This window comes from Chelonia mydas, chromosome 27, assembly GCF_015237465.2.
Source record: "Chelonia mydas isolate rCheMyd1 chromosome 27, rCheMyd1.pri.v2, whole genome shotgun sequence".
In the NCBI taxonomy this organism is placed as follows: domain Eukaryota; kingdom Metazoa; phylum Chordata; order Testudines; family Cheloniidae; genus Chelonia; species Chelonia mydas.
Window position 1 is genome coordinate 2,741,804 of NC_057860.1, and position 26,562 is coordinate 2,768,365.

Below are 26,562 nucleotides of genomic sequence, written 5' to 3' on the forward strand. Positions count from 1 at the left end.
ATTGTGGTGTAAATAAAGGACGTTGTGGAACAAATTGATAAATTAAACAGTAGTAAATCACCAGGACCAGATGGTGTTCACCCAAGAGTTCTGAAGACACTGAAATACGAAATTGCAGAACTACTGATTGTAGCATGTAACCTATTGCTTAAATCAGCCTCTGTACCAGACGATTGTAGGGTAGCTAATGTGATGCCAATTTTTAAAAATGGCTCAAGAGTGATCCTGGCAATTACAGGCCAGTAAGCCTGACTTCAGTACCAGAGAAATAAAGGTAGGACGTAGTTCATTCTGGCGAAGCCAACGTTCCACCCAACCAATCTGCCATGGAACCCCTCTGTCGCTCTGTCAGTCCCAGGTGAAAGCTGCTGCGTCTCTCCCAAAAGCAAACTCTTATTCCAGCAACCTGATGCCTTTTGGGCCATTGTCCAACTCCTGCAGGCCCTTGCTGAGTTCACATTCTCCAGCTGTGATCCAGGGAGTTATTGGTGCCAACTGCAACAGGGCACAGTGGGCACTTGGGGTCTTAAAGGGATTCCCCTGAGTTGAATAGGTGCATAATAGTTCATTGAATGGTGGCATGTGAGGTCTCTACTGAGAGCCTGTAGTCAACTGGTCATGATAACCATTACAAAATGTATGTATAGAGAATATTTAAGGAGTTCTGTATGTATACGGAAAATAGTGTTCCTAAGGTCTTGGAATTAAGTCAGGTCACCAAGAGGTGACACACCTTGGAGATATTCCTGCCTGGCCATTTATTTACTGTGTATTGTGTGCGTCACACTATATGACTATTTGCATACTAAGCCAGGTGTGAAATGAGAGATTGCAAAATTTAGAAGTTGAAACAAACTGCAGGAGGTGTCCTGTTTATGAATAAAGACAAGGGGTGGGACTTGTGGGGCAAAGAAACGCACTGAATTCTTCATTGGGAAGGCAAGCTGACAATGAACTTTCCTTATGAAAAAAGGATCACAGTCAATGTGGCTGTAAAGCAAGCACTGATTTTGGGTGAGCAATATTCTACAAGACGAGAGCATCTTGTTAATTAAGTCTATGCTGTAGAATGTGTATCATTCTATATGTAACAATTTGTGTGTAATACTTCTACAGGCAGTCATTTGAATCTCTATTCTTTTTAAAACAAACTTAGATTTGTTCATAGTGAAGCCAAGTATGAGTGTTGTGTGTGAAGTGGAGCTGTGATCAGAGGTGGAACTGGTAAACTGGGGCGTTCTGTTTCTTTGGAAGCTGCAATTCTCCAAATATCATGAGTGTCCGGTGGACCAGGGGCTGGAAACTCCAGGAAGATGCTTGGATGTGTGAGAGTTGGAGTGTGCCAGTCACGGACCTGTTGAGAGATGCAAGGCCTGTGAGACTAGAAGGAAGAGCTTGCGTTGCCCGCTGTTGGGTGAGAAACTCAAACCCACGCTCCCATGCCTATGACTGGGACACGCCCCTAAATGACCAAGTTCACTGCCTCCAAAGAGACACAACACACACGAGCCCATTGGTTTATCTGTGGAGTCACACACCCAAACATAAACAAAAATAAGTTTATTAACCAAGTACAGAGATTTACATGTTACTAAGGAAGAATAGAAGACAGATCTGGTTACAAACAAAACAAAACACACTTTCTAGTGACTAAAACTTAATTTTAGAAAGTTGTAATTTTTGCCTCAGCAGTTTGTTACTGACATCAAGTTTCCATTAGCTCTTGCCTTTCAGGTCAAGAAGACACAGCTTTAATAGGCTAAAGGGTGCTGTACCCTATCATCCCTTCTGTGATGGATGTCAAAATGGCTTTTTGCTTCTGCATATATTTCCAGAAACTCACTGTTTTGTCCCCAGAGTCAGGCTGATCTCCTGCTATTCTCCCCTTCTTGTTCAATTCCCATCCCTGTGCTGATTTGTGTGTAAATTGGGCTTCCATTATTTTGATTCCCTAATGTTTAATATACATTGGAGACACATAGCTAGCTTCCTTCCCTCCTGTCTGGGAGAAAAGCTATTTCTCCCTTTGGTCACAGACTTTGAAGCATAATATCAGTGAATATCCACAATTACTCATGTAGTGTTAATACAGATATTTCACAATGATATTCATCACCAGTGTGTCACTGGCTTTCATAAAAGACCATACTTGATACACTTTTACAGCACATGAATATTCTAGACAATCAGTTGACTCAATTACTTATTCTTCGGGGTTCAGACCCTCTGTTCTCCCCCTGGAGTGTCTGGAGCCTGATAATCACAGGCTTAGACAGTTTCTTTTAGCCTTTATTATGTCCAGTTTAAGACAATGCAATTATCACCTATGAATTATTACATGAAAACACAGTCAAGGCAAGAAAAGTAAATGGCCAAATCACCTCTCCTGGGACAGGATAACTCTACAAATCTCCGGTCTCTTCTGTATTTCACTGTTCCTCCCATGTTTCTTCTGACCTCTCTTATTGTTAATCACCTATCTTTTATCCGCTGACATGGAACTACGCACAGACTCGGTTTATCATGCTCCCTCATCTGTGTTCCTGTCTATATGCATTCCATTCTAAACCTCTAATTAAAACATTATCATGCATAAATCACAATAACTAACCTAAAGTGATACATTTTTGTTCATTCTGCTGAAACTTACAAGTGGTACTCTTTTCTGTCTGGTTCCTAGCACTTCTGTTCCTCCTCCTGGTTCTATCCAGCTGTCCCTTATCTTACAAGAGTTGAAAAGCAAATACTGATCTTAAAAAAAATATTTGGGGAGTGAGGGGAGAAATCCTGGCATTTAGCAGCCATCAAGACCAGCTTCGATTCCCTAGTAAAATGATGAGATGAGTATTAAAAGAAAAAATCACTCCAGAGGAAAAATAACCCTGAGCAATAAATGGCATTCAGTGTACAGAATCAGTTTTGCCAGATAAACAAGATATTTTATAGGTCAGATTACCAAGTTGGAGGCAGAAGGGAACACAAGAGACATACTTGGGTTTTACTAAGGTATGAAATGTGTTATGAAATCTTACTTTCAAAGCCCGTTTAGTTGGGCTAAACTCTGAACCCTGTCCCCTGGATTACCAATTGGCTGAAGGATTAATCAAAGGGGTTAGGATGGGCAGTAAAACATCTGTCATGGTTCAAGACTAGCTTCACCTCTGATCCATCCCTAGTCTCTCCAAGTGCACACCCTCAGGTGACAGGCGTCTCTCCTTCACCATTCTCAGGGTTGAATTCCACGATTCTCCACCTTTTAGCCTGGGCCCAGGGTTACAGCCCCCTGATTCCTGATTCCTCAGCAGGCCTGACTGCGTTTGGGTCCTGCAAGTCTTCCCTTCAGGAATGATGACCAGTAGATTCATAGATTCCAGGGCTAGAAGGGACCATTGTGATCATCTGTCTGACCTCCTGGATTGCACAGGCTGGAGAACTGCCCCAAAATAATTCCCAGAGCAGAGCTTTCAGAACAACATCCAATCTTGATTTTAAAATTGTCAGTGGTGGAAAATCCACCATGACCTTTGGTAAATACTTCCAATGGCTCATTACTCGCATCTTTAAAGATGTACGCCTTATTTCCAGTCTGAATTTGTCTAGCTTCAACTTCCATCAATTGGCTGATGATGTACCTTTCTCTGCTAGATCAAATAGCCTATTATTAAATATTTATTCCCCATGCAGATATTGTGATGTATTATGGTTCAACCCAGACCAGTGATGGGTTGTGTCACCTTCTTCCCTGCAACTTGGAATGCCTTAATCGCTATAGAATCATAGGGTTAGAAGCAGTGTTCCCTCTAATTTTTCCCATGCATGTGCGGAACGAATTTGTTATGTGCACCAATATGGAGGTGATGTGTAACACATCACCTTCATACCGGTGCACATAACAAAATTCATGTGGTGGTGGTGGGGTTTGGAGTGTGGGAGCGGGCTCAGGGCTGGGTGGTGGTGAGGGAGCCAGCTGGGGGTGCAGGCTGCCCCGGGGGCTAGGGCAGGGAGAGAGGACTCCCCTCAGTCCTCTTTTGCCATGGCAGAACCTTGGCTGGGGGGAGGGGATAGCTCAGTGGTTTGAGCATTGGCCTGCTAAACCCAGGGTTGTGAGTTCAATCCTTGAGGGGCCATTTAGGGATCTGGGGGAAAAAAAAAATTGGGGATTGTGCCTGCTTTGAGCAGGGGGTTGGACTAGGTGACCTCCTGAGGTCCCTTCCAACTCTGATATTCTATGATTCTATGAAGGCGCCTCTCCCCACCACGGCAGGTCCAGGCTGGGTTGGGGCCAGGGGTGGCGCCTCTCCCCTGTCCGTGGCGGGTTCGGGCTGAGGGAGAGGCATCTCTCCCTGCTGCAGCCTGAGTGCCTGCGCGGCGCTTAATAGGCTGCTGTGTGGCTGTGTAGCCGCGCAACTTAGATGGAACTTAGCTTAGAAGGGAGCACAAGGGTCATGTAGTCTAACCCGCTGCTAAGATGCAGGATTTGTTGTGTCTATAGCATCCAGGACAGATGGCTCCAGACTCCTTTTGTAAACCACCTGTGAAGGAGCTTTCACAACCTCCGAGGCAACCGGCAGGGCCGGCCTTAGACCAATTGGTGCCCCAGGTGAGAAGCGTCTTCGGCGTCACCTGTCCATTTGTTAGTCTTTTGAATACCTTATTTTTATTGCATCTGTAGCCAATTTCATGACTTTGATGCATGCTTTGCATGCATGATTTATCTCTGTCATATAAGATGATAAATTGCATGCTAGGATCTCTAAATGTGTATTTATTCATGCCATATATATGCAAATAAAATAATTCATTTCCTGGGTCGCCTTCCCCTAAATCTGGCCCTGCCAGTCTGTTCCATTGTCCGACTGTTCTTACAGGGAGGAAGTTTTTCCTGAGATTTAATCTAAATCTGCCGTGCTGGAGTTTGACCTCATTGCCTTTTGTCCTGCCTCCTATGGCCAGAGAGAACAACTTTTCTCCATCATTTTAGGCCAGGCTTTCAAGTATTTGAAGACCACTATCATGTCCCCCCTTAATCTTCTGTTTTCCAAAGCAAACTTAGTTCCTTCAGCCTTTGCTCGTATGGCTGCATTCCATCCCTTTGATCATCTTTGTTGGTCACCTCTGGATCCTTTCCAGTTTCTCTACATCCTTTCTTTACAGCGGTGACCAAAATTGGACACAGTACTCAAGCTGAGGCCTAACCAGCGCCGAGTGGACCAGTACTGTCACCTCCCGTGACTTACACACTATGCCTCTGTTAATGTAACCTAAAATTGCATTTGCTATTTTTGCAACGGCATCACATTGCTGATTCATGTTGAGGTTGTGATCCACAACTCCCAGATCATAAGAACCTAAGAACGGCCATACTGAGTCAGACCAAAGGTCCATCTAACCCAGTATCTTGTCTTCCGACAGGAAGCCCCAACAGAATGTCAGGTGCTCCAGAGGGAATGAACACTACAGGCAATCATCAAGTGATCCATTCCTTGTCAGCCATTCCCAGCTTCTGGCAAACAGAGCCTGCCCACTCAGCTGGAGGAAGGTCAGCATCCCCAGTTTATTGGTGGGGGACTGAGGCATAGAGCGGCACAATGACTTACGCTCTAGGAATTATTCTGGGGCAGTTCTCTGGTCTGTGTGACACAAGGGGTCAGACAAGATGGCCACAGGGGTCCCTGCTAGGCTTGGAGTCTTGGAATTATTCAAAGTCAGACAGCAAGTCAGTGACAGGGCAGAGAGTGGGACCCATGACTGCTGTCTACCAGTCCTGTACCTTAACCATAAAGACAATCTTTCCTCAGGTGTGATATCAGCATTTTCTGTGACTAAGAACATACATTCCTTGTGCCTGTTTCAGTGTTTGATCATTTGTCTTTCTCTTGTAGTTCAGAGGGGTGGCCACAGGCCATGTTTTAGAACCCCAAAGCTGTCATTGACTCTGGGTGACACTTTGAAAGACCCTGATTCAACAGAATGTATAAGCCACCAGCTGTCCAATAAGATCAGTTTGCAGTGTGGTACCTATCCATGCTGGCGCACAGTTTCAGGCACTAGAAGATTTTTTGAGAAAGAAGGGGAAGAAAGTAGGAAAGCTTCCTCTGTCTTAGCGTGGAGTCACAGACATGATTCTACAGTATTGTGCTAGATACGATCATGTGTACCAGGGGCCCAGGGTTCAACTTGTGGCTACATCACAGTGTGGCTTCTTCCTTAGGGAAATGTCTTCAGCATGGCTTTCCCACAGTAAGTCTTTCTCACCCCCCCAGCACTGAACCTTAAATTCTAATTAAGCATTTACTCCTATCTCCTGCAAAGGGAGAGAGAGACTGTTGTCATTTTCAAATACTTGGGAGATAGATACTCCCGTGAGGGGCGCCGGTTTGAGAACCTATGCAGAAGTTGCTTTTAATAAATTTCTTTGCATCAAATGGTAAATATTGTTTTTCAGAAGCATTTTTTATAAGCCAGGGATAAAAGCCACACTGGCTGGCATGATTATCCAGTATTAGGAAAATAAACACCACCAGAGGTAAAGAAATCCTCCGCTTTCTACCCTTAAATTCCAACACCGCTAGGCTTTGCACTGTATTAGAAACAAGGGGCAACCATCTCTTCAATCCACATTAGCTGTAATAACTTTTAACAGAGAACTTTTCACCAGACAAGGTGACCTTTCTTTAGGCTAGTGTCCCTGTTACTCTCTCCAACGTTATTTTTGTTCCAAGAGCTTTTTGCTGTTCCATTTTTCCTCAAGGATTCTGTCTCTGTGCATGTTTGTTTGGATAGATTTCTATAAATGGAAAACTGGCTTTGAGAATTAACATGAAAAATGGGGATGTCTTCTAAAACTGGGCCCAAGAACAAGCAATGACTATTACAGACTCATAAAATCCTGGAGGGAAAATCTTTAATCAAAGGATTTCTAGAGGGGAATTAAAATGTAGCATTAATGTTCATCAGAAAACTAGCAATAATGCACAGAACAAAGTGTTTTTAAGGGCTGGTTATACAGTCAGGATTTCACTGTGAAACCTATTTTATGTGATCCTACAAACAAACAACAAAAAAGGGTCACCTAGGTTGGTCTCTAACTAGAAAGATTTTTGTTGTATGTGTAAACTGGGTGCTGATGAGGGGTGTTGGATTCACAGCCCTGGAGGATGAAGCCTTCTAGCCTCAGAATGTGTACTGAACATTTACTGCTGTGTATTTAGCTGGAGGAAGCATCCAGAATGTGCTGGGCTCTTTTCAGAGAGGAAGACACAGTCCTCATCTCAAAGAGCACGCACAGCATCCCTAGCATAGGCACCAGCGTGGCAAGGTTCCCTCCATTGTCCTGCCCACGTGGCTCAACTATGATCTGGAAGAATCACTTCTACAGGCAAGTTATTTCATCATGGTCGTCACAGAGTTGGTTGAACTCCCCATGCTGGGCACTCAGACTGCTGTGAGGGATCCATGGCTGAATCCCACATGCTCTCAGCTGGCTGGGGCACCCAGGTTTAGACACTGTCCCTGACAGTCTTTAAAGTTTGCATGCATCCGATGAAGTGGGCTGTAGCTCACGAAAGCTTATGCTCAAATACATGTGTTCGTCTCTAAAGGTGCCACAAGTCCTCCTTTCCTTTTGGCGGATACAGACTAACACGGCTGCTGCTCTGAAACCTGTCTTTAAAGCTTGGAACCCAGGGCTCCTGATGCAAGCCAGCTGAGCCAATGGAACCCAAATCCCGGATCCAATGTGCAGTGGTGGATTAGCCCCGGCCAACTGGGGGGCCCAGAAAAATGGGGGCCCCCTTGCCCTGACCCACTCCACCCAGCCGGTGTTCCTGGCGGGCAGCAGGGTCAGGGCGTTGGGGCTTGGCCCACTGCACCTGCCCAGCGCGCCTGTCAGGGGGGCGGGCAAGCCCCCGCGGCCGGACCCTGCTCCCCGGCAGGAGCACGGGGGAGGGAAGGGGGGGGCGGGGCCCCCACTTGCTCTGGCCCAGGGCCCCATGACACCGGAGAATGGAGGGGGAACCGCCAGCGCGGGTAGGCGTCCGTGCGCTCGCCGGGGTTACCTCAGCGTGCTGAGGAGAGACCCGCGGGCCGCCCGCCTGGAACGCGCCGCTCCCGCTCCCGCGCGCTGGGCCAGCGGGGAGGAAACGGGGTGGCGCGGGCGGGGGCGGCAGCCCGTGTGGCCCCCCCGCTTCCCGAGGCGGCTTTTAAACCTCCGCGGTTTCCCCGCAATGCCAACTCCCGGTTTTGCCTCCCTCCGCCTGAGCCCGGGCGGCCCCGCGGGTCCCAACCCGCCACCGGCCGGCCCGGGGCGGGCACCGCCCGGCAGGGTGACGTCACCGCGCGGGGCGCACAGCCCCGCCCTCTGCCGGGCGCTCGGCGACTCTGCTGAATCACCTGCGGAGGCGCCGCTCCGCCCCGGACGCAGTGCAGTATGGCTGCAGCGCGCATGCGCGGCCGCCTGACGCGCTAACGTTCGGCTGCCGGTTGGTGTCTGCAGGGAGCCGCGGCGAGATGGCGGGGCGGGTGAGTGCGCGTGAGGGGCGTCCCCCTCCCCCCCCCCGTCGCCCCCGTTCCGGGTCCCCTTTCCCCCAGTCACCCCCTTCCTCCCCGGCCCAATCCCCCCTTGCCCCCAGTCCCCCACCCTTTCCCCTGGGCCGAGTCCCCCTTTCCCCCCTCCCGGCCATCCCTCCTTCCCCAGGGGCCCCCCCCTCTCCTCCCCCGCCCCCCATGCTGGGTCCCCTTTCTCTCCAATCACCCCCCTTTCCCCCGGGCCGGGTCCCCCAGATCGTGGCATACCCACAGGAGGGGAATGTGGGGCTGACAGGTGCCCCTGTCCCTATTCTCCCCTGGTCCCCCAACACTGATCCCTCGTATCCCGCTTCTCAGAGTCCCACCTCTCCCCTTCCCATCACCTGGTCCCCAGCCCCTTCCCCCTGTTCCCATTTACTCTTCCAGTGCGAATCCCCTTCCCCTCTCGGCGAGCACTTGCTTTTATAGTTTACTTTCTTTTCAGAAAATAATTTCAGTGTGAATATTCTGTTGTCCTTAGGTTACATTTCCCTATAATAAAAATCCCCCTTGATAGAGGCAGAGTGGAACAATATGCTTGCTTTTAATTTGAGATTCCTGTCCTAGGTTGGGACTTGAACTCAGGTTTGAGCATCACTTAAAAATTAGATTGACCTAGCTTTGTCAAGGATGTGAAAAATTAAACACGTTGAGCCCTCTAGTTAGGTTTACCTAGCGCCTGATATAGAAGTGGGTAGGTCAATGGAAGAGTTTTTCTGTTGATTTAGCTACCACCTCTCGGAGAGCTGGATGAGCTGCGCTGGTGGAAGAAACCTCTCCTGTTGATGTAGGAAGCCTCTACACTATGACATTAGGTACAGCAGCACAGCTGCAGTGACACGGCCACTGGAGTGTAAATGTAGTTTTACAATGCCTGGGGTAGAGCTGGGATTAGACTTGGACTGTGATAGTCCCAGGTTTTATTATAAAGAGGTAGCTTTCTAAATAGCCCCTCGGTCTGCACATACACAGTTTAATTCTTTAGTTCATCATTCCATGCAAGAGGCTTCTGACAAACTCAACTAGAGTAACAAAACCATTTTCAAAGTAAGCTTTAGTTTGATTTTTTCTCAGAGGGCTGGTGGGTGGCATGCACTCTGTGAGGATAACGTTCAAATGCTGGAGACCCTAGTGCAATGGAGCACTTGTTTGATCTCTCTCTCCAAGCGAAATTTGGGTGCCAGAGTCTCTTAATGTTAAGAAAAGCTATTTTTTTTCAGGTGCTATATCTTGGGAGCCCCTTGTTCAAATGTCCCCAAATTTGGATCCCTAACAGAATCCCGTGCTGCCATAAGGCACACCAAATTTCAAGGCAATCTGAGCAACCGAGTAGATATTGGAGCACTTAGATTCAAGCTTTAAACAGAAATCTGGTCTGAACTTTTACTGTAGTAATGTCAAGCTTAACAGCGAGGTCATTGGTAGATATGCAGGTGAACGAGCCCCTGATGGTGTGGTTGATGTGGTCAGGTCCTATGATGGTGTCCCTTGAATAGATATGTAGACAGAGTTGGCACCGGGGGTTTGTTGCAGGGTTTCGTTCCTGGGTTAGTATTTTTGTTGTGTGGTGTGTAGTTGCTGGTGAGTATTTTCTTCAGATTGGGCGGCTGTCTGTAAGCGAGGACTGGCCTGTTCCCCAAGGTCTGTGAGCATGAGGGATCGTCCTTCAGGATAGGTTGTAGATCCTTGATGATGCTCTGGAGAGGTTTTAGTTGGGGGCTGAAGGCTAGTGGCGTCTCACACTTGGTAAGGCGTCTCACATCTTTTCATGTATTTATACCTGCTCCTGTATTTTCCACTCCATGCATCTGATGGAGTGGGTTCTAACCCACGAGAGCTTATGCCCAGATAAATTTGTTAGTCTCTAAGATGCCACAAGGACTCCTCGTTTTTGCTGATAGAGACTAATACGGCTACCACTCTGAAACCTGTCTCTAGCTAGAGTAAACACAGGTATCTGTTGTAGTTACCAGTCCTGCTCATCTCTGAAGTTCAAATTTTGCTTGCTTTTGAAAATACAAGCAGAGGCTTTATGGCAGTGGAAGCACCTGCGTCAAGGGAGGAGTGAAGAGGAATGTATGCCACTCTGTATTTCTTGCCTAGAGTCTATTTTTTTATCTAAGGAGAATCTCAGCAGCAGCTGGCTTAAGACACTTCACTTTCATGAAAATTAACATTTATTCAACAGCTTTTTTTTTTTAAAAAAAGCTTACTATTCAAACTCAAAGTAACTTAAAGCCACTAAAAATCTCATTGTGATAGGAATTAATGTTTTCAGGATAATCAGGTAAAGAACACAGCTGTTCGCCTTCAAAGGCACTAAGTTTGACTTGATATTGTTGAACTTGTTACACATGCTTAAGGAGCACAACTCCTTCCAAAACAGAAGAATTTAATTTGCAAAACCTTTTTGATAGACAAATGAAGCAGATGGAAATGGAGGCTTCGCAGCTGGAAATGAGGGTCTCCTACCTGTGATGTTACACACACTAGATGCTCATGTGGTTGATATTGCTGATCTTTTAGTAAAACTAAGCCATTACAGAACTTGAAGGGAAATCCTGCCAATTTAGGTTTGATGTCTTGGAAAAGCATTTGTTATCAGGTTTGTCTTTTTCTTGGACAATGGGTGTATGATGTACCCCATGAAAACACAAACAGTGCAGAGCACTTGCTAAACTCATATTTGTGATTTTTTTATTCTTCTTTGCTTTTTAAATTAAGCATTTTGACTACTAAGATGTTTTAAAAAAAATTCAAAACCTACATGATTAAAACCAGAAATATCTCCAGACAAGTGACAGAATAACGTCCTATGAAACCCGTGGTACTGGTGGTTAGTTTCCCTCATTTGCCAGCAATGGGACCTACAGGAGGAAATTTCAATTTATAACATTCGGGATCTATATTAAGATGTGATGTCTTGTTTATGTATATGACCATATTGAGGTAATGAAGAATGAAATTGGATACTTATTTTCTGAGGTCTTTTGTAAAGAAAGAGTCTTAACTATGTTAGTGACACAATTTGATTTTTTTTTTAAACGTCTGAAGAGCTTGAGTCATGGTTTGGTGGTCTGAACACAGAACTGGATGTCAGAAACATCATAGTTTTTATTGTAGCTCCAACACCAGCTCAGTCGTGGCCTCTGTCAACTCACTGAACGTTTTTCCCCCATCTGTAAAGTGGGGCTAATACTTTCCTACCTTCGTCTTAGTGATATTGAGTATTAATGAGTTGATGGATATAAAATAATTTGAAGATGAAGCTACTTAGGATATATTTGATTCTCCTGGAAATACCGTGTTTGTATTGGTTTGCTGATTTCCAAAAATTGAGCTACAGGAGATAGGTGTCATGTACTAATGTAGAAAAAAAAATACATTAGGTTATTGTTTCTAAACACAGTTCCCAAAGGGTGGCTGTAGAGAAAATGATGTCTTCATATTTTTAAACTTCCAAAGTGATTCTGTTGATCTTAACACAAGGTCTGTTGCAAGCCACTTAACGTAATCAGGCTTCATATAAGATGTGTTGTGACTGCAACATCAGATGGTCACAGCACACTGGTTCTTACTAGTTCCTTTCTTGTGCACCAACAGGATGGAGAAACAGTCAGTTTCAACTCCCTACTGGGTCACAAGCATCAAGCAAGGAGAGCAGAGCAGAGATCCTTACATCACAATTGCAACAGAAGCCCAGATCTTTGTGCTTAAGACTGCTTCAGACCTACTTAAGGAGATTCAATAGCTTGCCATCAGGAATATAAATGAAAATAAAAAGGTAGTGAGGAAATAGGGGAATCTAATTTTGCAGTTTCAAGGTACATTTTCAGAGTCATGGTAAAGGAGAGAGGAATGCGACTAACATATGGTAAATTACAAGTACAGTGGTTTAATATTCATCTAGTACAGGGAGCCAAGCATCAGGTTTTAACATCCAGTTCTCAATGTAAGAACAAAATCTCGCCCCGATTTAGATGCTGTTGCGTAACCTGCTGTCAGGATTAGCAAGTTAAGCTTTCCTCTGTCAAATGAGGAGCATCTTTGTCTATCAGTACAAAGGTAATGCTGATTCTCATATTCAGTAGAGAACTGGCAATTAGTAACTTATTTCTACTATGAATATCAAACTTATCCCCCCCTAGGACTCCAAAAATGGAAAACACCATGTCCAGGACTTCATTTAATGCCATCAAGTTCTCTGTCTCTCTAGGACATCCGATTTGTGGATGGTAACCAGGGTGGATAAAAATCAATGATTTAAAAAAAAATGGGATTTTTTTATTTAAATCGGATTTTTTTTAATAAAATGCTTTTTGAGGGAAAAAACCTATCTAAAGATATCTCATCATGGAATAGGGATTATAAATCCAAATTCCATAGTATGAGACAATATATTCATGTAATGTTTAAGAAAAGTTTTGTAAATGAGTTCCAATAGTTCATCGACTAGGGACCCAATCTTACTGGGTTCCAGGGGCTTCTGTACAGATTATTTAGGTTAATCTTTCTGTCTACCCAACGGGGCTCAGTCTAGTTTTGCAGTTCTCAAACTGTGGATTTGTGTCTCCAGAGATAACATGCTTGTTAACAGCAAAATTTTTTTTAAGTAAATAAATAAATAATATATAGAGGTGAGAAATAACAGACCTCAACCCTATTGTCCCTCTGCAAATTTGTGTATACAGAGTCAACCCTTACCTGTCTCTAAAAGTGCAAAGTTCCAAAAAGTTCAATAAATAGAAGATTGTTGGGGGCAGAATAGATCTGGACAAGGAGAAGAAGTCTGGAGATAAATGTGAGAAGGAAGGGACAGCCAGTAGAAACAAAAGTGAAAACGTTTGAGCAGCATATTCCAGAAGTCTTGGTCTTTCTGAGTGTAGCCTTCATTGATTTGAGATCTAGCATACCATTCTCTCACTAGAAGGGAACATTTTCTTCCTTTGGACTAATTCATTCCAAATTGAGAAATCGTTTGGGACCTGAAAAAGCAGGAAAGCTTGTTTTTCTTTTCCAGATTATGAACAAACAGGAAAATGAAGGTGAATACGACTGAGTTAGCTGCAGAAGCCAATATTTTAAGTTTCTCATGTTGACATGGCTGAGATAGTCGATTTAATTTTTTTTTAAATTTCATTAACAATTTCAACAAAAACAAACCTGATTTAAAAAACTTGAATGTTTAACTAAATTCAAAAATTCATATGCTTGTTTTGTTAAAATATTATGTTTGCTGTTGAAGAAAAAAATCCAGAATATATAACATTGTTGTTTTAGTTTAAATAAAACAATTTAAATTTCTGTCTGGTGATGTCCTCCTAATACAGCATGGCAAGAAAATCCTCCAAATATTAATGATTAACCTGTTGAACTGGAGATAGTTCACCTCCCAATGACTTCATAAATATCTGCTTCAATTACATTTGGTAAATGAAATAACCAACCAACCAATCATTCATTTTCTGATATAGCTGTAAAACTAATCTGAAAAGGTTTTTCAAAATAAATCACTTTAAAATGTATAGTGTGTTCCTTCTAAAAATGAAACCTACATCTATCTCTGAGTTGTGAAGAATATGTATTAAGGTTATAACAACCAACAAGAATGCACTTTTATGTAGAAATCCATGATTAAAGTGAGTCTTCCTGACTAGTGATTTAAATCATGATTTAAATCAATTTGATTTAAATAAAATCCACCCTGATGGTAACAACTAGGGCTGTCAAGCGATTAAAAAAAATTAATCTTGATTAATCACACTGTTAAACAACAATAGAATACCATTTATTTAAATATTTTTGGATGTTTTCTACTTTTTCAAATATATAGATTTCATTTACAATACAGAATACAAAGTGTACAGTGCTCACTTTATCTTTATTTTTGATTACAGGTATTTGCACTGTAAAAAAAAAAGACTTAGTATTTTTCAATTCACCTAAAGAAGTACTGTAGTACAATTTCTTTATCATAAAAGTTGAATTTACAAATGTAGAATTATGTACAAAAGTAACTGCATTCAAAAATAAACAATGTAAAATTTTAGTGCCTGCAAGTCCACTGAGTCCTACTTCTTGTTCAGCCAATCGCTCAGACAGATAAGTTTGTTTACATATCAGGAGAAAGTGCTGCCCGCTTCTTGTTTATAATGTCACCTGAAAGTGAGAACAGGCATTCTCATGGCACTATTGTAGCTGGTGTCGCAAGATATTTACGTGCCAGGTGCGCTAAAGATTCAAATGTCCCTTCATGCTTCTACCAGCATTTTAGGGGGCATGCGTCCATGCTGATGATGGGTTCTGCTCAATAACAGTCCAAAGCAGTGTGGATCAACGTATGCTCATTTTCATTATCTGAGTCAGATGCCACCAGCAGAAGGTTGATTTTCTTTTTTGGTGGTTCGGGTTTTGTAGTTTCCACATTGGAATATTGCTCCTTTAAGGCTTCTGAAAGTATGCTCAACACCTCATCCCTCTCAGATTTTGGAAGGCACTTCAGATTCTTAAACCTTGGGTTGAGTGCTGTGGCTATCTTTAGAAATCTCACATTGGTACCTTCTTTGTGTTTGGTCAAATTGGCAGTCAAAGTGTTTTTAAAATGAACATGTGCTGGGTCATCATCCGAGACTGCTATAACCTGAAATATATGGCAGAATGTGGGTAAAACAGACCAGGCGACATACAATTCTCCTCCAAGGAGTTCAGTCACAAATTTAATTAACACATTATTTTTTTTTAATGAGCGTCATCAGCATGGAAGCATGTCCTCTGGAATGGTGGCCGAAGCATGGAGGGGCATACAATTGTTTAACATATCTGGCATGTAAATTACCTTGCAATGCTGGCTACAAAAGTGCCATGCAAATGCCTGTTCTCGCTTTCTGGTGACGTATATAAGAAGCGAGCAGCATTATATTCTGTAAGTGTAAACAAACTTGTTTGTCTTAGCGATTGGCTGAACAAGAAATAGGACTGAGTGGACTTGTAGGCACTGAAGTTTTACATTGTTTTGTTTTTGAGTGCAGTTATGTAACAAAAAATATCTACATTTGTAAGTTGCACTTTCGCAACAAAGAGATTGCACTACAGTACTTGTGTGTGGTGACTTGAAAAATGCTGTTTCTTTTATCATTTTTACAGTGCAAATATTTATAATAAAAATAATATACACTTTGATTTCAATTACAACACAGAATACAATATGCATGATGTAGAAAAACATCAAAAATATTTAATAAATTTCAGTTGGTATTCTGTTGAGCAGTGCAGTTAAAACTGATTAATCGCGATTAATTTTTTTGAGTTAATTGCGTGAGTTAACTGAGTTTAATTGGCAGCTGTGGTAACAACTTAATTGTTTTGAGTTTCCTTTATAACTTGGAGTTTGCATTGTATTAAAATCCCAAGCAATATCCCAGAAAGCTTATTCCAGGCTAAATTTGTACTACTTCACAAGCACTGATGATTTTATTTTAATCACAAGCACCAAACTTTTGTTCTGGACCCTTATCCTGGCTTTCAGAGGGGGATAACAGAAGCACCAATTTATGTGTAGCACCATATCTGAAAATGGCTGAAGGCAATGCTTAGCACTTTAAGTCCTTGGTTTGAACTACCTGGACCCCCTAGTATCACAGGTTCAAATCCTGGTATGGTTGGCTCAGAATTTCATTATTCTGTGGTGGATAAATTGGGATCCGTACAATTTCTGTTAGGATCATTCGGGCAGGACGTGAAGGGATTATTATTTCTTATTATGAAGGCTTGTCTATTCTGTATGGACACTGAAGTAATTCTTGTAAGATTACTGTGCTGTCCTTATTTAAAATAATACAAAATCCCATTCCAACTGCTGTGCAGTATGATGTGCACAGATTACTTGCTGCCCTCTGTCCTAGTGGTGGCTAAATCTAAATGATGCTCTATTTAGATGATCAGTGTCACAATTTTGGATTCTCCAGAATGAAAAATGCTGCATAAATGTTATGTATTATCAGCATCAATGAACTTCCTCCTGCCCCCTGTGTTGCTCTTATAGTTGCTTTTGTGTCTCTGGTAATGGTTTGTTAATGTTAGGATTTGAAGTAATAAATTGTAAGGTAAGGGGGAACCCAGCAGTTATCTTGCAGCATGAGAAACATCAGTGTTACCTGTAGTCCAATTTATCTCATGGCAAATTGGAGGGAGAATACAGAATTAGCCTTACATAATGTGGTTCTTAATAAGGGCTTTGCTCATGGCAGATGAGGGAAGGGGAAAGTTTACCCCTGAATGTAGCTCATTAACCTCTCTTTGGAGAAGCTCATGTGGTTCGCTCTTGGTTCACCATCTTGTAGGCTACACTAGATGAAAAAATGCAGAAGGAACATGGTGGGATTTAGTTTCTCATAAAAGCAGATGGTATTTTTGCCTAAATGTAATTCTGTAAAAATGGCACCATGGGGTTCCATGTTTATATTCTCTCAATGACTGTATCAAATGTGTTCACTTCACAAGAAAGAACAGATGCATGTTCCATCTTTCCTGCTCTCTCCCTCCTAGGAGGTACTTCATTGATTCCAAGGCCAGAAGGGACTACTGTGAGCATCTAGTCTGACCTCTATAACACAGGCCATAGAACTTCTCTGAAATAATTCCTAGAGTGTATCTTTTAGTAAAACATCCAGCCTTCATTTAAAAATTGTTGGTGATGTAGACTCCACCACGAGCATTGGTAGGTTGTCCCAATGATTAATTACTCTACTGTTAAAAATTTATGCCTTATTTCCAGTCTGAATTTGTCCAGCTTCAACTTCTAGCCGTCAGGTTCTGTTATACTTTTCTCTGCTAGCTTGAAGAGCCTATTATTAAATATCTGTTCCCCATGTGGGTACTCTGAAACTGTAATCAAGTCACCCAAAACCTTCTCTTTTTTTTAAGCTAAATAGATTGACCTCCTTGATTCTGTCACCATAAGGCATGTTTTCTAATCCTTTAACCATCTATCACAAGTTTATTTCCCTTGTTCTTTAAATATAGTTTGTATGTTCCTAGTAGTTAGTTAGATATAGAGTATAGTTAGTGTTAGTTATAGGTTTCGGTTTTAGGTCCTTTTTGGGCCAAGTTTGAATCTTGGTACTGGTACCATAGTCATGCCTTGCTCTCCAGGGTTTTAGTCTTGCCAGTAATGTGCCAGGCTGATGCTGGTCAGCAACCCACAGCCAGCTGCCTAAAATGTTTTGGGGAGTCCCACATCAGTGACAAATGTCACATTTTGTAGAGGAGTTAAGCCTTGCTCTAAAAAAGATAGAGCTATGAGACTTAAATATCTCCTTATGGAGGTGGCATTCTGCCCTACATCAGAGCCATTGGGATCAGAGTGTACTCCAAGTGCTTCACCATCAGTACAGGGTGTGCCATCCGAGATGTCTTTGGCACCTCATTCCATGTCTCCGGTACCAAAGAATAGAAATGGATCTTCCAGGGACCCCGTTCAGCAAGATCTTCAGTACTGAGATCACTAAAGACTTAGGGAGAGACTCTGAGGGGAAGCATTCCTCTGATCTCAAAAATGTGGGTTCATTGACTCCGGAATCTGTGCCAGGTCCCTCAAGACTGTCCCCTGAAGTTCTGATGCAGAGACACCAAATTAAAGACCTAGTTCCGGTACCGACGTCATCAGAGGTGTACGCAGCCAATAGAGAACTTCTCAACCTTTTGGTACCGGTGTCCACAGTGATACAGCAAGAGTTTCAACTGGTGCTGGTGACTGTAGTTCCTACGTCAGCTCCACAAGAGACTGTGGTAACTGTGCCCTCTGTGCTTCAAGTACCTGAGAGGTGGTACTTTCAAGGGGCAAGCCACTGTTATAGCCCTGATAGTGCCATTCCTGGATTTGGCTTACCTGCTCCATTGTTGTTACAGGGCTCTGAGTCATTTTCATCAGACTCAGAAGTGGGGTCTTTTATGTCCCATACCCAAAGGGAAGCTTACCCTCCGTTGGAGCCTTGGGGCAGAATCCATGGTGGTTGCGGCACTTCCAGCAGTGGACACATTGCAAGGGGCAATGGCCTACAGAAGCATGGGGCCCACCACTGCCGTATCAGTGGCCTTTTTGGACACTGTGGGGTGTCCCTCCGCCTGTTAGGACTTTCCCTCATCCATGTGAGCTGATTTGCTTGAGAGTGCACTAAGATCATTGGCACTGCAGACAACATTGGCCAACGCGCAATACCGGGACTGATACCGAGCAGCTGGAAGTTGCTCAGACAGTTCCTTCACCACAAGAGAGAGACCAGTCATTGCCTCAGCATCTGGGTGTATCATCTTCTTCATCATATGAGGCTACAGAGATGGTGAACAATTCACCACCACTGGGGATTACAGGGCTCACCAAGAACTGCTTTAAAGTGTTGAATGCTCAGGTGGAAGAAGTCAGAGAGAAATCCCACAAGCTAGTGGATATATTGGCTTCAGCAGGGCCCTCCAGAATGCCACTCCCGATTAATGAAGCGATTCTGAAGCTGATCAAAACATTTTGTCAGACCCTTTCTTTCTCCTTCCTACGATGAAATGGGCAGGGAGGAAATACTATGTCCCTTCTACGGGTTTCGAACATCTCTACTCTGACCTGCCCCCAGGCTCTTTGTGGTGGCGGCAGCTAATGAGTGGGAGAGGCAGAGGCATCAACACTGAAGGGGATGGAATCAGTGACTGGGCTAGTTTGGTTGTCAAGTTTATTTGAGAGGAGGGCTGCAACTTAGAATTGCCAACCAGCAAGCTTGACTAAGTTGCTGTGACTTGACTCTGTGGGAATACATCATGAAATTTAAACGATAAGCAACTGGAGGACTCCAGGGAGGAGTTCACTCTGATGGTAGAGGAGGGCAAGCTGGTGGCAAGGACAGCTCTCTAGCGGAGATTGGATGCAGCAGACTCACCAGCTCAATCCATGGTGTCTGCGTATCTGAGGACATGCTCATGGCTGCAGTCTTTCAGTCTCCCTCCTGAAATACAAGAGACCATCCCAGATCTGCTCTTTGAGTGTGTCTCCCTCTTTTTGGAAAAGACAGGCAATAGGCTGCATACCCTAAATATTCCACAGCAACGCTGAAGTCACTTAGAATCTATACACTGAGTGCAGAGGAAGCAGTTCTGGTCTGTCTCACAGATATCAGAGCTTTATACCTTGACCCCAAGAGCTGCTGAGAAAAAGGGGCAGGAATTACAGGAAGCAACCACCTTTTCCTCTGTGACAGTGGCCCAGTCTAAGCACACATTTTAACTGGTTTGTCAAGGGCAACATCCCATTTCTTACAGGACCATCTGTTCCTACCAGTTGTCTGTCCTACTTCCTCTGTGCTTATATTCTCATGACATCACATCAGCGGGTCCTAAGCGTGGCAGGTCTTGGATATTCCCTTCAGTTTGTTTTTCTTTTTATCTCCCCTACCTGCCTCCATTCCCTGACCCTCTTCAGGACCCAGGCTAACAAGTCCATTCTTCATCTCAGAGCCTCCTTTTATAGCTTTAAATAAGGATAAAGTTAACCTTTCCCCTAAAATTTCTGGCAAAGGTGGTTTCCAGTTTCCACACTGACCAGACAATTTATTTGCCACTCTTTTCCTGAAGACTCATGTGCATAGAGATGAGCAGAAGCTTCTTTTTGTTGAATGTGATGACAAACTTTAACCTTTGACTGAATTCTCAATGTGGTTGCAGACAGGCTGAAAGATAATCTGGTTTCCACTCAGAGGTTTTTCCCTTTTATACATTTGTGCTACTAGCTAGCTAATATCATGCCGTCACCTAGAGTGCTGGCTCATTTGACTAGAGCGCAAGCAGCTTTCCTGACACAAGTACCTATTTGAGACATTTGCAAAGTGGCAACCTGGTCATCATTTCACACTTTTGCTGCTCATTATGCCATTTCCTGCCAGGAATTTTTGGATGGGTTGTTCTACAGTTGCTGTTCAGGTAATCTCTGAGCCCGCATCCATGTTAATCTGCTTGTGAGTCACCTTCAGTGGAATGGGCATGTGCGATCACTGGAAGAAGAAAAATCAGTTTTTACTTTTCCTTAACTGTTGTTGCTTGAGATGTGTTACACATGTCCATTCCATGACATCCCTCCTTCCCCTTCTTTATTGTAGTCTATCTAGTGAGAAGGAGCTGATTGGGGGTTGGGAGCAGCTCCATCCTCTTATATCTGCATGCAGTGGTGCATGATGGCAGAGGGCACTTGAGCTGCCCCGACTGGTAATGCTGAGAGAAAAAGTTCTCTGACAACTGTGCACAAGGCATGTACATACCTACAGTGGAATGGATTTGTGCAACATACCTTGAAGAAAGGTGTGAAAGGTAGGTAACTGTTTTTTGGTAACAATGAATATAAATTAGAAAATAGGGAGTGTAGAAAATTGATAAGGGAAGCCAAAGGGCACAAAAAGAATTCTGTGGCAATAAAAGGTTTTCTTTTATAGAGAAAGAAAATAAAGGTTTTCTTTAAGTCCTAGGTGGGTTATATATATGTTTGGTACTGGTGTGACCACTGCTGGAATACCATGTCCAGTTCTGTTGTCCACAGTTCAAAAGGTTGTTGATAAATTGGAGAGGGTTCAGAGAATAGCCATGAGAATGATTAAAGGATTGGAGAACGTGCCTGGTAGTGAAAGACTTAAGGACCTTAATTTAGCTTTTCAAAGAGACAGTTAAGGGGTAAACTGGATCATAGACTGTAGGTATCTACATAGGGAACAGAAATACAGTAGAGGACTCTTCAGTCTAGCTGACAGAGCTATAACATGATCCAGTGGCTGGAAGTTGAAGCTAAACAAATTCAGACTAGAAATCAGGAGTGTATTTTTTCTATAGTGAGGTAATTAATCATTGGAACAATTTACCAAGCGTTGTGGTGAATTCTCCATCACTGTCAAATTTTAAATCAAGATTGGATGTTTTTCTAAAAGATCTTCTCTAGTTCAAATAGGAATTAATTCAGGGAAGTCCTATAGGTCATGTTACATGGGAGGTCAGACTGGATGATCATTATGATCCTTTCTGGCATTAAACATTCTTTTTGGAATAAAGTCTGCAAAACCCTGTCCTCGGAGTGTACACAAGGCTGATTTTGCTCTGGGCTCTTCTGCTGATGTTAGTTTGCAATGAGAATTGCCTCTTCAGGATGCAGTTTGACTCAGAGGTCATCTTTTATGCTAAATGTACTGTCTGTCAGCTCGTGGAAGATCAATGCACTGTGGAAATCTTGCATTTTGTGTTTATAACAGACGTTTCATGATGAAATTATTTTTCATGTGTACATCTTTAATTTGTGGGTTTTGAGTATGAATAAATAGTTGGACTTAAACTCTTGTGCAAGTCCATTTATTTTTTTACTACTTCCTGCCATGAATCCACATCTCTTCCCGCCTACATCCCATGAATTATATTAGTTCTAGTAGAATCTGTTGTTCCTTTTTTTCAGTGCAGCTCTCCAAAGATGTTAGTGTTCATAAGGCCAGTTAATATTTAATATATGTATTGTGGTGGTGTCTGAAGTCCTCAGTCTTAGACCCAAGCAGTCCACCTGCATGCTGTCAATATTTATGAGACACAGCAGATGGATGCTACAGACTGGGAGCACATGTAACAGTGAGATGATTAAGATTAGTGTAACAAGCAGAGGTCATAGCATGCCAGCTGCTTAGTGTTATCAAGGCATCATGGCATTATTTAATTCCTTTGGTTCATTGGCTAAGGCAGGGGTGGCCAACTTGAGCCTGAAAAGGAGCCACACTTTACCACTGTAAATTGCCAAAGAGCCACAGTAATATGTCGGCAGCCCCAATCAACTCCACCCCCGGCTCCTAGCGCCTCCTGCCCACTGGCAGCCCTGCCAATCAGCGCCTTCCCCTCCCTCCCTGCACCTCCCGATCAGCTGGTTCGTGGTATACAGGAGGCTCTGGGTGGGAGGTGGAGGCACGAGGGCATGGCAGGCTCAGGGTGGGGAAGGGGTGGAGTGGGGGCAGGGCCTATGGCAGAGCCCGGGTTTGAGCAGTGAGCACCGCCCAGCACATTGGAAAGTTGGCGACTGTAGCTCCAGCCCCGGAGTTGGTGCCTATACAAGGAGCCGCATACTAACTTCGGAAGAGCCGCATGTGGCTCCAGAGACACAGGTTGGCCACCCCTGGGCTAAGGTCTATAATTTTAAATTCATAGAGGACTTATTTGTTGACTAGAAAGCACAAATATTATTCAGGTTCAGTATCTTCTCCACTTTCATCAGTCTCTCCTTTCCCCTCCCCATCATATCCACTATCTAGGCAAGTCCTTTGATTTCTTCCTCTTACTTCCATAATTCACTTTCCTCTCTGTACTCAATGCTAAAATCCCTGTGCATGTCCTGAGCAAATCAGGAGGTCATTACAAGTATCTTCCTGCTGCCTCTCCTCCCCGGTTTGTTTAAAATACAGTGAACAAAGTTCTATTTATCTCCCTCTTCTGCTGCTCTAGTCATGTCTATTGGGCTCCTATCTTCTTCTGCATCAAATTCTTTTTTTTTTTTTTTTTTTTGCCCTCCCTACAAGGCCCTGTATAATTTTGGCTGTGCCTATGTCATTCCTCTCATTTCTCCTTCTCCCACTTTCAACTTTGTGCTTTCTGCTCTGCCTCATATGCCTGGGATAGTCTCCAAGTACTTCTTTGCCAGGGGCCCTTTTCCTAATTAATCAAATCCTGATTTATAATCTTCAAATCCCTCTTCAGGCTATGCCATTCCTAATCATCTCAACAATCCCCAGTCTTCCACTCTCCAGAGCTGTTGTATCACCCAGTTTCCTTGCCCTGAAGTGCTTACTGTCTAAATAAGACAAGGTAATGATGTGTGTTTTCTGGGCTTGTAAAGCCCTGTGTAAGTTAAAGGTGCTTAACTAGTAACTTGTGCCTTGCGAATAATCAGGACAACCCACAGGCTTCACCTATGCCATCCACAGATCTTACAAAATGGGCTTTTCTTTAGTGAAATGTGTTCTGTATGCCTAGCTAGTGCTGTTGTGTACTAGAGGATAGTGTCTTATCCCCTGGCTTGCTAAGCCTTCTTTCCTTGGGGCTCTGAAGCCACAGCTTGATATTATGAGACTTTCCCCTCTCTCTACTAAGGTTTAAACTAGCTTTTCATTGACTCCTCCTCCCCAACTTTGCCAAAATTAATCCAGTTGGAATTTTGTAATTCTTCATTTTATGCCAGGATAGAGGTATTGGGGAAAGTTTGAGACAAATTGGACAATGTTTGGGAAATAGGGTTTGAAAATGGGGTCATCTCACTTGACTGTTTTCCCAGTGTATTTTTTCTGTAGGTAAGATCATCCACACAATCCTAACTGCATTTCTGTGCATGCAATGTTCACATTTTATGTTAGCTATTCTCTTACAGATAGCTAATAAAGAGATAATGAATTTATGAAGGGTTAAGAAGTGTTACTACTTATGTCTGTAGCATGTCTGTATTATGATGGTTATAAGTCATGGCTATAAGCAACCTACTGGAATCTGTAACAACTTACTAAAGCATATCAATCCTTTTATTAAACCTTTATAAACTTTTTATAAAGATTCCCTTAACATTAATGTGTTACCTTTGCAACTGGAGATCAGCCTTAACACTTTTTGTTTAGGGAAATTATTGCAGTGGTAGTAACTCTAGTATGACCACAAAGCAGCATTTCATTATAGGTCCAGAAGGTACTGAACTAGAGAGACAAAGCTATATCTTTGTATAGTGCCTAGTACAATGGGGTCTTGGTCCATGACTAGGACTCTTGGGCATTATGATAATATAAATATTTACTACTACTAATTTCCACTGAGCTTCTGGAATTCTGGTTGAGCATTCAGTAAAATGGAAGCCAGGGTCTTTTTCTCTGAGTATTTCATACCTTACTTGGAGCTGGTCAGGCCCTGCTTCTGCTTTTCCTTTTGGTGAAAAGCTTGAGTAGGTGCTTTCTATCTCTCTGCCTGAATGAAGGTTGCAGTCTGTGTAGCTATCTTCAATCCAGGCTAGTTTAATACACTATATAGCTGCGAATTCATTTGAAGGGGACGCAGATCAAGTCAGAGGTTCTATAAACTAATAGACGCTACTATTTAGGATAATGAACTTGCATTATATGGAATTAACAGGGAACACAATAAATTAATTAGAAACTGTCTCACCAATAGATCTCAAAATGTAAATGGGGAGTTATCAATGGAGTGGGGCAGCTTCTTACAGGCTGCCCTAGGGATTGGTTCTTGGTCCAAGGCTAGTTAATATTTTTATCAATAATCTAGACTACGATATAAAATCTTTGCTAGTAAAGTTTGCAGATGACACAAAGTTTGGTAGGGTAGTAAATAATGAGGGCAGGATACGGTTACAGCAGAGGTCCCCAAACTCCCTTAGGGGGCACTCCCTTAGGGGGTGTGGAGGAACATTCGGGGGGACACAGCTGGGGCCTGGGCCAGCCCCCACAGGGTCGGGAGGGAGCACCACTCGGCTCTGCTCCTGGTCCATGTCCCCTCCTTCCAGATCTGTGTCCCCACTCCTGGGCCCCAGCTCCGGGGAGGGGGCACATACAGAGGTAAGGGGGGATGCAAGGTAAAAAGTTTGGGGACAACTGTGTTACAGAGTGATCTGAATTACTTGATTAAATGGTCATAGCCCAATAAAGTGCATTTTAATACAGCCAAATGCAAGGTAATGCATCTGAGAACGAAGAACACAGGTTACACATACAGGATGGGAGACTATCTAGGAAAGCAGTGACTCAGAAGGATGTAAGAGGTCACTTCAGAAAATCTCCTCAACATGAGCTGTTAGTACAATGCTGCCGCAAAACAGGCTAATGTGATCCTTGGATGTATAAAAAAGGGAATATCAACAAGTAGGGAAGTGGTCTTGCCTCTGTATGTGGCATTGGTAAGACCACTACTAGAATGCTGTGTCCAGTTCTGGTGTCTGCATTTCAAGAAGGATGTGAAAATACTGAGTTGAGTTAAAAGCAGGGCCATAAAAATGCTCCAGGGGCTGGAAAACAAGACATAGAATGTGGGGCTGAAGGAGCTCAATCTGTTCATCTTATGGAAAAGAAAGTTGAGGTGATCACTGAGTATAGGCACAGACAAATGGGCAAGAGATATCTGAGTGTCGGAGGGGAAGGGGGCTTTCGTTCATGCTGAGAAAGTCAGAACAAGATCCAATGGCTGGAAGCTGTACCTGGACAAATTCAACCTTTAAATAAAACACAATTTCCTAGCAGTGAAGATAGTTAAATGTTGGAACAGCTTACTGGGGAGGTGGTGAACTCACCATCACTTGGGGTCTTTGAAATGAGATTAGATCTCTCTCTCTCAAAGGTATACTTTAATCCAGCTTCTGGGAGTAATTCTACAGCCTGTGTGTGGGATGGGTCAGGCTGCAGGGTCTCAGTGGTCCCTTCTGGCCTTGCCTGACCTGCATTGCTCTCCACATGTTCATAACGTTTCGAATTCTGCCTGTAGGTAACAAATATCAAATCTCATGCTGTAGGGCTTCAGCTGGCTGTCTGCAGGGGTTAGGAGGAAATTTTCTCTCAAATCAGATCGGCAGGGACCTTGGAGTTCTTCGAGTAGATGCAGGCGTGTCTTCCACTTAGGTGTGTGCATGCCAAGCATGCCGGAGCCAGAGCCTTTTGCCTAGCAGTACCCACAGGGGGCAACGCTCATGCTGTGACCGCTCCTCTGGCTGTATGAGTGGAGCTGCCCCGACCCCCCTCAGTTCCTTTTCCCCACCTGTGGCTGGAGTTGGAGGTGTGTGTGGTTGTAGTTTGACAACCTTGCATTTCGTGTTTGTCATAACCGTACAGCTAAGAGTGGCCTAGAATTCCTCCTTACCTGTAAGGGGTTAAGAAGCTTAAATAACCTGGTTGGCACCTGACCAAAAGGACCAATGGGGAAAGAAGATACTTTCAAATCTTGGGGGGGGGAGGGTTTTGTTTTGTG

At 43.5% G+C, this 26,562-nt stretch overlaps 1 protein-coding gene across 2 annotated transcripts in view; it reads left to right on the forward strand.

Annotated features, from left to right (window-relative positions):
* Positions 1-8,329: 8,329 nt before the first annotated feature.
* NSF (N-ethylmaleimide sensitive factor, vesicle fusing ATPase) overlaps positions 8,330-26,562 on the forward strand; it is a 174,033-nt gene continuing 155,800 nt past the window's right edge. The window contains exon 1 of one of the 2 annotated variants that reach the window (XM_037886719.2): positions 8,330-8,520. In XM_037886719.2, the coding sequence (XP_037742647.1) occupies positions 8,509-8,520 (12 nt within the window). In that variant the 5' untranslated portion in view covers positions 8,330-8,508. The remainder of the gene's footprint in view (positions 8,521-26,562) is intronic. The other variant, XM_037886720.2, reaches the window with a different exon arrangement.